At 34.3% G+C, this 13,769-nt stretch overlaps 1 protein-coding gene across 1 annotated transcript in view; it reads left to right on the top strand.

The window, feature by feature from the left end:
- LOC129235164 (transformation/transcription domain-associated protein-like) overlaps positions 1-13,769 on the top strand; it is a 140,060-nt gene that overhangs the window by 48,198 nt on the left and 78,093 nt on the right. The window contains exons 33-35 of the mRNA XM_054868854.1: positions 3,145-3,399; positions 8,357-8,554; positions 9,988-10,790. Coding sequence (XP_054724829.1) covers positions 3,145-3,399; positions 8,357-8,554; positions 9,988-10,790 — 1,256 coding nt within the window. The remainder of the gene's footprint in view (positions 1-3,144; positions 3,400-8,356; positions 8,555-9,987; positions 10,791-13,769) is intronic.

Genomic DNA, 13,769 nt, shown 5'->3' on the forward strand with positions numbered 1-13,769 from the left:
TTTCCAGCAGCTCTAATACCACAAGGATTATTAAATTTCATAAAATCAATAAAGTACCTGGAACAGTTTGTGACATGTCTAGTTGCTCCATTGTCAATCCAGTATGCTGTTGAACTAGTCTCTGCTGCACAGGCTTCCTCACAAACGGACATCAGTGCTATGTTTGCCGATACTGGATCTTTGGATTGGTTCTTTGCAGGTTTTCCGTCAGAAATCCATTTTCTGCAGTCCTTTACCCAGTGGCCCCTGCGTTTACAGTAATTGCAGAAATCTCCTTTTCTTGTTTTAAACTTACTAGGCTTTGCTGCTACTAATGCTTCCTGAACTACTTTGCTATCTTCAGCTTTTGTAAAATTTCTTTCAAACATGCATAACTGTACTGTTAATTCTTCAAAAGATTTGTTGTCATCTTTTGCTAATAGCATCCAACTAGATCGAAAAGTTTGAAACTGACTTGGCAAAATATGCAAGATTTTACAGACTAGCATTAAATCAGGCAACTTACTCTCGTTTCTAGCTTCAAGGCCGTTATTTAGTTCATTCCAGAGACTTCTTAATTTTGCTATATGTGTAGAAACATCATCACCTTGGATCCAACTGAAAGCAAAAAACTCTGCATATCTTAAACAACTGGTCTTTTGAACTGGCTTCAAACTGTTGTTTTAAGGACTCCCAAGCTTCATAAGCTGTTTCTTTATCCATAATCTTCTGATATACAACATCGGTTACCGTGCTTGCGATCATAGATTTAGCGTAACTGTTCGCTTTTCGATATAAATCGCAGCGTTCTTTATACTGCTTCCTCTCTGACTCCTGTGCCGTGGCAGTAATGGCTTCTGGTTTTTTCAATTTTCCATCTATAACTTCAGTTGCACCTTCATGATAATCTAGCAGATCACGTATTTTCCGTTTCCACATCGGCCAATCTGCTTCACCGGAAAGAGGCTTGATCTGGCGGCTGAAATCCATTCTTCCAAGATGGCGGCGTACTAACGCTGTCTTCCCGCCGAACTACGAAATGGCGAAAAAACTTCCCGCGACGATCGTTGCCTCGTAAGTAGAAAAGAAATATTGCTTCTCTTATATCATGAGCAACTTTAAAGATTTCTTACACGCAGTTGTAAGCTCGTGCGAAGACCCATAACCTGTCAAGATTATTTATCTAAAGCAGAGTGACAGACACAACATGCTAGTTTGGTGTCAATAACAGGAGTGAATTTTTATTAGAGGGATAAGAAATATGTACAGATTGAATGGTGGCGCGATCTGGTGGAGCGAAACAAAAACCAAGTTTAACATTGTTTCAACAATCCCATCCTCTTTGTCACAACCTCACAAACCCCCTCCTTCCTCAAAGCGGGACATACTTTATGGATGTGCATTAAAGATATTGGTTTCTCTCAAAATGTTGTTGAGTGTACAATAGAAGAGAAATTAGAAATAACTAAATGCCTTGGCTAAAAAGTAAAAATATGATAAACAATGTTAAAAGTACAAATTTACAAAAAAAAAAAAAAAATGCTTGCAAGTTTTGGTTATTAGGCACTCCTTTTTAAATGTTAAAAGACGCAAGATTGTGGATTTAAAGATACACAACAAAAGATCAGGGTTTTGACTTTGTGTGAGCTTATAGATCTTTTTCATATAAAAAGCTCAGATCTTTTTATATTGAAAAAGCAGTTCCTAGTATCCGTGATACACAAGTCTGTCACGTTTTGTAAATTTGTGTTTTTTTTTAACATTGTTAGCATATTTTTAAACTTTAGTTTTTTATCAAGAAAATAGAAATGCATGGCTGCCAATTCTCCTAATTCGTTTGGGAGACTTTTGAAACGTGGTGCCTTCTGCCAAACTCCCTAATGCAGTAAATACCTCACAAATTTTCATAAAAACAAATTCTCCCAAAAAAAAATTTTTCAGTTATGTTTTTGGGGGGGAAAATACCTGGGGTGGGGGGGGGATTGGACTATCGCTGTCACAAAAAGAAAATATTTTCATGAGTATAAAAATTGTATATTGCCAATCATTTTAAAAATGTGTTTATTTCATTTTCAAGTTTTTTAAAACTTTTTTTTGAAAAATGAGGTAAAAAGTTCCCGATTTTTTTTCTGAACTTGCATTATTACCTGCTGCAAGTATTGTTTATTATCACTTGTAAGAAAACAAAAACTAATGCTTTAAAAACATACATATAACCCAAAAGTTAGTGTTGTTTTACTTGAAAAAAGTAAAAATAATTATTTCAGTTTCCCAAATTCATGTCCTGCTGAATTTTTAAACACAGAACTTTGCGTCTCAAAAGGCTTTAGTTTTTTAGGAAATTTCTACTTATACTTCAAAAATCTCTTTTATACTGAACTCTTTTTGCTAAATTTATTTAGTCTCCCTAATTTTTCACCTTTTAGTGTTGGCAGCTATAGAAATGCTTTAGCACCTCCAACTTATCTGGTTGTAGAACTGAATTTTTATTTCCATATAGTCTTGATATCAATGTTGAGCCTATGCAAATATGTTTTAAAGTAATAATTTAACCCTTCAAGCGGCCGTGATGTAAAATTCCTTCACCCCGCGATGTATCGAAGAGCGGCCGTGTCGAAAAATTTCACCATGAATATTCTTCCATAGAATTTTACGCCGCAGCCGTTCTCGGAGCAGAATATTCAAGGCCAAATTTTTCGACACGGCCGCTCTTCGATACATCGCTGGGTGAAGGAATTTTACATCACGGCCGCTTGAAGGGTTAAATGAAATTTTCACCTAGCGACTTATTTTTATTGTTGAAAAGTAGTTTTGTTTTTAATCAAGATTTAATTTTTCTTAGTATATTTTTTATTGTTGAAAAGTAGTTTTTTTTTTTTTTTCCCCAAGATTTGATTTTTCTTAGTATATGAATCATTCAAATTTGCAGCTCTTGAATCATGTCAGGAAATTTTTATATTTTTGTGGAAACTCATTTTTGTGGAAAATGGTTTCAAATGGCTCAAATTTTGTGGAAGTTTTTACTTTTGTAACACTAGTCTGAAAATTTTTGTCAGGTTTATATACTGAATTGGTTTAGCTAAATTCTCACAATTAAGTAAATATAATGATAAAATAAACTGTAGTGTTATATAAAATGTGCATAATATGAACTTTTACTTTTAGGTTCATACTACGATACGCCCTCTATTGTTAAAACTTGGCGATTACAGATCACTCAGCATTCCAGTAATTCAGCATCTAAGCTACTTGACCCTATTGTTTCGTAAAATCTTCAATGACAAACTATGTGATCAACTTCTTACACACTTGAACAAATGTCTAGAAGTTGCCGAGGCTACAGTAAAATCAAGTGATTGGAAAACAGCTGTTGCTACAGAAGTTAAAATTTGTTCGGGCATTATTGATATTTTCCACCAGGTAAAAATTTATAGTTTGAAAATTAGTGTTCTGTTTCAGTTTTGTTCATTGTATGATCTTGATCATATTGATCTATTTTGATTGTTCAAATTTTGAATAATTTCAAAAATGAGCAATGAAAATTAGTGAATGCTTTAGTGTGGAAATGTAATTGAGGCATTGACCTGGGAAAAAGAGTAAGTCTAAAAAAAAACCATATGAACTTACCTCTCCCAAAAAGCAGATGCATAAAAAAGTCAAAGGTATAAAAATTATATGTCATAACAAACTTTTTATTGAAGAATATATTAATAGTTTTTATATTCCTTAAAAATTTTCACTTTCTGACATTTCCCTTTCCCATGTCAACTTCTCAAATGTTCAGTCTAAAAAATTTGTTTCAGTTTTACAAGCAATACTTTTTTCTAGCTAAACGAAGTGAGCTTATGGACATCCTACAAAACAGCTTTTCTTTGATGTTAAGTATTTTCAGTGGCTTGGGCAAACTCAAACTTTATCTCTACATAAATGCAGTCGGGTAAATCTGGGTAAGATAGGCATATGAGGAAGGATGGCGCACATTCCCCAGTTACTTTTGATGCACAAGATGGCGTCACTGATCTCAGAAGTGAAGACAGGTTACACATTGACATCTGAACAGAAGCCCATGAATAAGTAATTGATTTTTCGAAGTGACATGAAACTGCATAAAAAAATGGTGGTATTGATAAACTCAAGAATTTTTTATTTTTATAAAAAAATTAGACTTGAATTACAAACCTTTTTTGCCCTTCTTCCTTCCATTTTTATGGACCTTTGGTGTCAAATCAAAACTTTGGAGCACTATCTCGCAAAGTACTATTGTGCCAGCAGTACCTACTTTTATCCCAACAATCAATCAAATACTAAACCTGTAATCTTTAGTTCCACAAATAGTGTGTCAGGCTCAAGGCTACAAGTATGTTTCTTGTGGTATTATAGTTGGTCTTGAATAGAAATACCTGCGATTGGTTGAGGCTCAAATGATTCCATTTGTTAAAATAGTGAAGAGGTGTTGCCAATAACGATTACTGGTGTTGTGCCAATTTAAGAATTCTTCCTCTTTCAACCAGAACAAAACTGAGCTTGTCCAAGGCCATAGATCTTTTGTACATATTCGGGTGCTCATGCAAGACAAGCGCATAGTAGATCTTCTAAAGTATCTTCGTCTCTGGTGCAATTCCTATTATAACATTCAAGATAGAAGTGCATACTCTTAGTAGGTTCAGTTTCTTTTAAAGTTATTTTGTAGTATTTTAAGAAAATAGCTTAGTAAGCCTATCTCCTCCCCCCCATACATCCTATGTATGTATGTAGATCAGTTGATGGACTGTTAATGATGGGCCGAAAATCTCTTTGGAATGCCTGTAGGTCTTTTCAGTACTATGACATGAAAGCACTTTTATATAGCTCTGATTTTGCATATTGATGAAAATGTTTTGTAATTGAGAAGTGTACAGCTCAGCTCAAGATTCTTGGCAGTCGGCCTTAGGAGAATCCTCAAAATCTGTTGAAAACAAGATAAGCATGAGTAGCTTTAAACAAGTCTTGAAGATTCAAGTTTTTCTTGAAGCGTCGTTGCTTGTTTGCAATGAGAAATAAATTTCAGAAGAATATTCACACCAAACTTTTTGATAGGGAGCACACTGTTGAAGCCTTGATTTTATGTTTACAGACTTCTCTATTTCCTACTGATTCAGTGTTTTGACTCTTCCATCATTCGCCATTAATCTGAGCCACACTACGAAGTGTGGTTATTAAATAACGAGACTGATGCTGCTACGGAATAACCATGCATGCGCCAAATGCAAACGACTGACAGCTGTGTACAGGGTTCGTACGGGTCATGGGAATCCTGGAAAGTCATGGAAAAAAAATAAGCAAATTTCAGACCTGGAAAAGTCATGGAAAAAAATAAGCAAATTTCAGACCTGGAAAAGTCATGGAAAATTGAAATTTTTAGTCTAAGTCATGGAAATTTATTTTCAGTCATAGAAAATTTTCTGGGAAAAAGTAACAGTAGCTAAAAAGAGTATTAGAAATCTTGAGTGATTTAGTATTGCACCATGAAAGCTATTTAAACTGGAAAATTGAACGATCTCAAAAAACATTGCATCCAAGTTCGTTTCCATCACTCCTAAATCTTTATTTTAAAATTTATCAGACGTTATCTCAATTTGTTGAAGGTTTTGGACAACCTTTAGTCAGGCGATAGAATACAGAAATAGGGGAATTCTAATGCTCAAAAACAGTAGTGCCCAATATACGGCCCGCAAAACTAATCCATGCGACCCACTGGTACGTTCAGTGTCATTATTCAAACATGTTCTGTAATTTCTGAACCTATTAATTTATATGCATTTGAAAATGTACAAATAAGTAAACAAGTACGTTTAAATCAAAAGATTTATTTATTATGAAATGGTTTTATTTATTTTTTTTAAATAAATATCTGGTTCAGAAACATGAATTTACTAAAGAATGTGGCTTTATTTTAAAGAAACAAAAATTGTGAAGTTGACACTAAAAGGCAACTTTTGAAGCAAATTTATTGAAACTTAGTAATGATTTATTCAACCTTTTCCCCAATCATTATCATTCTGCCGATTTATAAAAAAATAGTCGAAATTTAAGCATCATTCACTGTAGTTTTACTTAACTTAAACTTATATGATGATAACAGGTAAGAATTCTTCAGTTTTTTACACTTCAATCAAGTAGTGGCATTCACATAGAAGTTTTGCTAATGCTCATTTCCAAAAAAAAAAATTAGCAAGTTTGATATTAAATAGTACTATTCTCTTCATGTAACAAGATCATGAAAATTTTCATGAAGTCATAAAAAAGTCCTGGAAAAGTCATGGAATTTTTTCATCCAAATAGAGTATGAACCCTGTGTGTAGCCTAAAGCCTTCTCTTTCGAGTGCAACACCTCCCGTATATGTAGAGAAATCAGTCTGGACATGACCATTGTGAACGTAAGAGGTGTTTGTTTCGTTTTGCCGGAAAAATAAGTGTAGTAGACGAGCAACAAATTGTCGTGAAGTTTGTTAGTATTTTTGTCAAATTTTCATTTAGAGAAATAAAGTAAAATTTAAAAAAAAGGAAATAACCCACCGTTATTTGTTCTAAAATACGTTTTTGCCCCATGCAGATCATGTTCAGACAAATTGCTCCGATGTAAACAACATTGAATCAATTGTGACGCCATTCGGGCGATTCATTCATCTGAACTAGATTGGGTTTTGGTTAGTTCCTGCATGTGATAACCGTGAGATGTTTTTAAAAGTTTTCGTGAATTTCAACTTTGCTTGTTATTTTGCATAAGCAATTGAAATTTCGAATGTTGGTTGTTCCACCATGTGTTTTCACGGTATTTAATGCTGCATGTTTGAGAGCTCGCTCTCTCTCCCTTATTTTTGTTGTGTGTGTTATCTGCACGTTCGTTTTGTCCTATCCAGTTCAAATGAAAATGGCATAATAGTTTAGAATGTTTTATTTTGTGTAAATGCATCTATTCTAAAGTAATTCGAAATAAGTTCTTAGCCATTTTTGACGAGATGTTGTTCGTTTCAGTGTAATAATATATTTTTAATGTTCCTGTTGAACTAGATTCAATGTAAGTCAAATAGATTGTCGAAGTATTAGCTCATTCAACGTGCTAAAATAAAAGGATATTTTTCTTCGGGACTTTGTTCGCCATGAGTTTATTTAAACTACTACTCTGCTAAATTTTTCCGAGGTCTGAAATGCTTCTTTCAGCCCTACAAAGTTTAGCATGAAACTTGGTAAAACCGCTACTAAAACTTATCGTTTATTAAAGCAAGTTTATGATGATGAGTGTCTATCACGTTAGCGAGTTTTGAGTGGTTCAAGAGTCCGAAATGGCTAAGAAGACGTCGGAGTTGATGACAATCTGGGTCGCCCTTTGACGTCCAAAACGGATGAAAATATCGAAAAGGTCGATAATCTGGTTCAATCCGATCGTAGGTTAACAATTCCTGCAATTGCTGAAACTGTTGGAATTGACAAAGAATGCGTAAGGAAAATTTTACGTAACAATTTGAACGTAAAAAAAGAATGCGTGAAAGTGGTGCCTGAAATTCTCACAATCGAACCAAGAGGAACTCTTAAAAGTTTGTGCACTGACACTTCAGATGCCATTACAACTGACCTGAACTTCTTGAAAAGAGTCATAACATATGATGAATCTTGGTTTTTCACTTTAATCCTGAAACAAAACGTCAATCCGTGCATTGGAAGTGTTCAACCTCACCAAAAGCTAAAAAAGCTTGAATGCTCAAATCAAAATTCAATGCGATGATGATCGTTTTTTTCGATATTCATGGGATTATGTACTTTCACTGGGTTCTTGAAGGTCAAACTATTAATCAAAATTACTACCATGAGGTGCTTGCTCAAGTTTGTGAAAGAATAAGGAAAAGACGACCGGAATTCTGGAAGAACAAGTCGTGAGTTCTCCATCGAGACAATGCACTGGCACATTGTCAAGACATTTCTAGCCAAGTACAACATTCCAGTTTTAGACCATCCGCCTGACCTGGCACCATGTGACTTTTATCTGTTCCCCAAGATCAAATTTGCATTAAAAGGAACAAGATTCCAGTTTGTTGAAGCTGTGAAAGAAAAAGCGTCATGCAGGGGTTCACAGAACAATACTTCCAGCACTGTTTCGAACAATGGAAAACTCGCATGGAACATTATAAGGACAGAGGAGGGGTGTATGGTGCATATTGTAGGTGATAAAAACCAAATAGGTATAAATTTAAAATGTTTTATAGTAATAGTCTCGTTATTTAATAGCCACACCTCGTATACCTAAAATTTTTATTGCATATTTATTGTCTTATAGATTTGTTTTTTAACATGAAATGTTATGATCTTGGAGCTTAAGTTATGTTATGTTATATTTCTTTAGATACCTGCTGCTTCCACAAAATTTATTGAACCTCTTTTAACTGTTGTTCTGAAAACGGAAAAGAACTTGCTCATGGAGGCTGGTAGTCATTATCGAGGTCCTCTAGTGAAGTTCTTGAAGCGATACCCAAGTCAGACAGTAGAGTACCTGCTTTCAGAGCAGAATTTAAAAGATGCCCAGCTGACAAGATTCCTTGAAGTAAAAACATTCTTGCCTTTCTGATCTTTTTTTCCTTTGTGAAATTGATTATGCCGAAATGTTAAGAAAAAATACGATCATGACTTAAAAAAATTAACAAGTAAAATAGTAGATTTATTTAGAATTAAATTTTAAAAGTTGTATCTGAAAAGTTTTCTAATTAAAGTCATTGTTCACGGTAAAGTCATTTTATGAGCAATTAGGTCCAGTTTTCTTCTCAATTTTTTTAAAATAAGATGAGGTCTGACCTTCAGTTTGTTTACTTCTTGTAGTGCACTGAAAGGGGGGTGGGTTATTAGCACTGAAATGGGAGTCTAGTTATTCTTGCAGTTGTATTGTGAAAGTCTTCTTGTGTAAATCAGTGCTAATAACTGTTCTATTTTTGAACCCTCCCAGAAGGAATCTTTCATCACAATCCATCTGCATTCAGAATCTTAACTGTTGTTGCTGTCTTGCCATTTTCAGTATGCAACTGATAGCCCCTCCCCCTGTAAACTTGTAACTTTTTAAAATTTATTTCCATGCAAAATAAATAGTCACAAATTTATGGACATTCTGATTCTTGCAGATTGCAAGCATAATCCAATTTTATCTTTGAAACATGTACTTAGAACAGATCATTATTTGCTCCCACCCCATGCAAATTTTACTCCTGAAAATAAGTTTTGGCTTTTAACTTCATATTTAACAAATAACTGAGACTCAAAATTTGTTTGCTTTGCAAGTATTTGAGCAGAAAGAACAAATTCACTTAAAAGAAAACTGCTTTTTATTTTTTATTCAAAAATTGAACATTTTATTAAATGCAAAGAAAGTCATCCCGTATAAACATAAAAGGAAAAGCATGAAACAGTGCAAGTGATCCTAAATAACTTCAAGTCATGGAATAAAATGGTAAATAATTTACGCACTTAGTTCTCTAGTGTAGGTGAAAGAAGGGAGTTTTTCATGAATGCATAACGTACTTCATTAATTTAAAGGGTTCAGAAAGTAAGGGGAAAATGGTTTCCCCTCCCTATATTTTATTGATTTTTTACTTATACTACATCTAAACAAGCTAAGGGTCTGAAGAAAAGGGTGGGGCACTAAAATATCTGCTCAAAAATAGAAAATTTGCTGCTCTAAAACGTGTTTGCAGCAGTTGCAGCTGAAAGTTTAAGACATCTAATTCGGCACCCATTTGTTCAGGAATGTGTGAAAATAAAATATTTTGCTCCCAATTTTGCCTGCCGTAAATTCAGTTTTGCAGAGTTTTTACATATGTATGTGTTTGTATTAACTAGTTAGTTAAATCTCTAAATCGTAAATAGCTTAATTGAGTCATATGACCACTACTCAACAAAAGCTTTTTGATGAGATTGATTTGTAATAATTTTTTACAAATTTTATGGTATTTTCCTTCATTAAATCATGTGTCACTTTTCTCTCCCTAGTACTTGTTAAAAGGCGATAGAGGCAAGCTATTTAGAGAAGTTTTGCAACAAAAACATACTTCAAAACTCGTTTCAATGACCTTAGGCGTAAACCAATCTGCTACTGCCTTGGGTGCCAGTGCAACAGCCAATTTTGCAATTCAAGAAATACAATACCAAGCAATACGCATTGTTAGTCTTTTAGTGAAGTATGATGATCAATGGCTCTCTGAGCAACATCAGCTAGTTGCTTGCTTACGTAAGATATGGATTTCCAAAGAATTTCAAGAGCGTCATTTGAAGGCAGATTCTGTTGATTACTCTCAATGGAAAGAACCTAAACTTCTAGCGAAGTGCTTATTGAATTTTGTGAAACATCATCCTAATGAGATAGAACTTTTATTTCAACTCCTCAGAGCCTTTACCGGCCGCTTCATCCATGATTTTGAGTTCCTCAGGGACTTTCTGGAGAACACGGTTGCTAATAACTATACCGTAGATTGGAAAAGAATGGCCTTCTTTAAATTTGTGGAGCTGTTTTGTGATGCAAATTTCCCTCAAGACCTGAAAGCCAAAATTTTGCAATATATTCTCATTCCGTCTTTTGCAATCGCATTTGAAAAAGGCGAGGGAGAGAGACTCATAGGAGGACCTCCAGCTCCAGAGCAAGATTTAAATGAAAATGTGATGAGTGTGTTCATAAATAAAATTATAGACTCTGAAAGTCCCGTTACAACATCGGATGCTGTAAGAATTCTTCTGCTTCAGTTTTCATGCCTTCTTGTTGAACAAGCTTCACCTCACATTCATGATGCTGCAAATAAGTAAGTATAATGTTATTTAAAATTTTTTGGTTCATTAAAAATTTTAAGTTGTAGATCCTGAAATCTACTCTCTTAATTGCCAAGGAAGTATTTAAAATACTCTAGTTAAACATTTGTTTTTCCTTTTAAAAGTTTCTCATTTCATTCCTTATTGCTGTCGGAGAAGACTATTCAGTTTGTATATTTGATGTTATAACTTACAAAAACTCATAAAATAATAAATATGCAAAATAAATAAAATGCATAAAAAAAAAATATTGAGGTTGTAAAAAACAAAAAACTTTCTAATGAATTTAAATTGCATTTTCTGAAAGCACTAGAAAAAAAGACTGGTAAATATTTCTTGTTTCTGCCTCAGATTAGCAAAATCTTGATTGTTCTTTAATACTTCAAGTTAACAAAGGCATTAGCCCCCCCCCCCTTTTTTACATTTTTCACTTAATACAATTTTTTTGGATTATGATTAATTAAGAATATTGAATGCAATCAACTTTGTTAGATATAATAAATCTTAATTTGTAAATATCATTTCTATGTGTACTTTAAAGTTAATCCACTAGGTCATTTTTCTCGATCATTAATTAATGATCCCAATTAATTTACATGTGTGTGTGTGTCATGTATGGAAAACAATCTAGTAGTGTTATCTCTTAGTTTTCAAAAAAAAAAAAAGTTTAACATTATGCTGCAAATTAAAGCAATTTTGAAAATATTTTAGTTTTCAGCAGAAATATTATGTAAAAATTCTTAAGGATATCTCATGTAAGTGAGGTATTCAGATCTTTAAATACTTTTAGCCACAATGTATTCCTATTCATCCAAGAGGTTGAAATTTAGTAAACTTGCAGACTCCCTTTTGACTTGACTCTTTTGACCCAGTTGACTTGATTAGTCAACTTAGGACTTTTTGCAGGAAACATTGATCCAACAAATGAAAGGGTCAGTCAGTAGTACTACAGTAAAACCCCTCCTATAGTACAGTAAAAATAGGGGTCGGACCCAAACATCCAAAAAAAAGCTAAACCTGGTGCAAATTGTTTATTATCCTCCCAATAAGAACAGGTAAAAAGTCCCACCCCATTGTGCGTCGGGTTTTGGAATGGGGGGCATCTAAAAATTGCTGTTCTGGGTATTTTTCCAGAATTTTTAGAGAATTTAAAGTGAGTATATTTTATACTGAATTTAAAAGCATAAAATTAAAGGTGTTTGACCCCCAAGAGGGATGACATAACCCACCGATGCTACAGAGCCCTCCTATCCCCGTAAAACGAAGCAGTACCCCCTCCATACATTTCATATGGAAACATTATTTTATGCTAAGTTAAAGTTAGAAATCAAGTGTCCATCCTCCAAGAGCAATAGCATACCTCCTCTCAAAGCTACAGCAACCCCCCCTCCGACAAATAAAGTAAATCCTCAACCCCCCCCCTTTATTTCAAGTAGAAGTATTATTTCATGCAAATCTAAAATGCATTAAATCAGGACTGTCCACCCCATAAGAATAGTAGCTCACCTCCCAAAACGAAATTATATACTAAAATATTATCCTCCTCCCTCCCCCCACACCCTCTGATGGAGCACATTTGATTAAATAGCCAGAAAAATTACTCTGAACTGTTCTTTGCTTTCAAATGATTTCTCCTAAGCTTGAAACAAAAAGTCTTCGTTATCAAGATGTTTTTTGGAATCTAGATCCTCAGCAAAACCGTTATTGTTGCAGCTATATTTAACACAATTTGTGCATATAATTGAGCACTTCAGTCCACTTTCAGACTTTTCAAACATTCACTTTATCCAATGAACCCCTCAGAGCAAGCACAAGATTTGAGACGCAGAAAGTCTTCTAGAGCAGAAGGCTTGGCTGTTGTAGGACGCAGATTATATTTCTGTGGTGCTTTCTTTGCACCCATAAAAAATGACACTAGCTTTCCCATACTTATAAGTGACCACTGTAAGTATTCCACTGCATTGCTGGCATATTTCCTTGAAGCTTACAGATCATTACCAAAAATATGATCAAGCAGGTATCTTCCATCTATTAATTATGAGGCAGTGAGAAGCAAAGGGATGTAAGTGGCAAAATTAAAAATTTGGAGATAACCAGTACAAATGGTTGGTGAACCTCTCCTCTATCTTGGAGCAAGAGATGGTACTAGTAGACCTGGTAGTTGCTTCTATACAGCATGATTTAGAAAAGAAAATCAATGAAAGCCTACCTAGGATCTTATCTTTAAACGCGTTTTATTCAAAACTTGAAAATGTCCACTTACATCCCTTTTGCTTCTCACTGCCTCATATATGACACCAGCTGTTCATTCTCTGATGGTGGATGAACCTTTTGCTTCAGATAATAGCACTTTAACGATACAAGATTTCTTTCCTTCTGAAACCAGATTCATCGAATACTGATGGAGGATCAGCGCATAACTCGTACCAGAAGTTTTTAACATTTTGTTATTCCAATCTTTACTGTTCATACCATTCGGTGTAAAAGATGGTTTGGGCTTACACATATTTACAGATAGTAACTACTCTCGCAACAGAAGCTAAAGACATAACTGTTTACCTCCTTTTGCAAAGAAATGCCACAAAACTGTTTGCCTTCAATATCCTTTGATGTTACTACCCGAACGTTAAAGATCTCATTGTAACTCATCTTATCATCAGCGAGCAATACCACTACCAGCTTGAGAGGGAAGAAACTTCTGGGAGCTTTAGAGACGGATTGTGATTTCCAAAATGAGAGACAAAAAGGTGTAAATATTTAGCATTCTATTGTTGCATTGCTCATTGCTCTCATCAAGACTTGTTCTATCGTTGAATCACTATAGGTTCTAGACCACCTGAATTTGTCACTGTGTTAGATCGTTGGATAGCTGATTTTTGATGTGATCAAATCTTTTTTATCGCATAATGTATTCAAAAGTTTCAGATAGTGTTGCAAGTATATGTCCGCACATTTAACATAATTCACGTAAC

This window comes from Uloborus diversus, chromosome 2, assembly GCF_026930045.1.
Source record: "Uloborus diversus isolate 005 chromosome 2, Udiv.v.3.1, whole genome shotgun sequence".
Lineage (NCBI taxonomy): Eukaryota > Metazoa > Arthropoda > Arachnida > Araneae > Uloboridae > Uloborus > Uloborus diversus.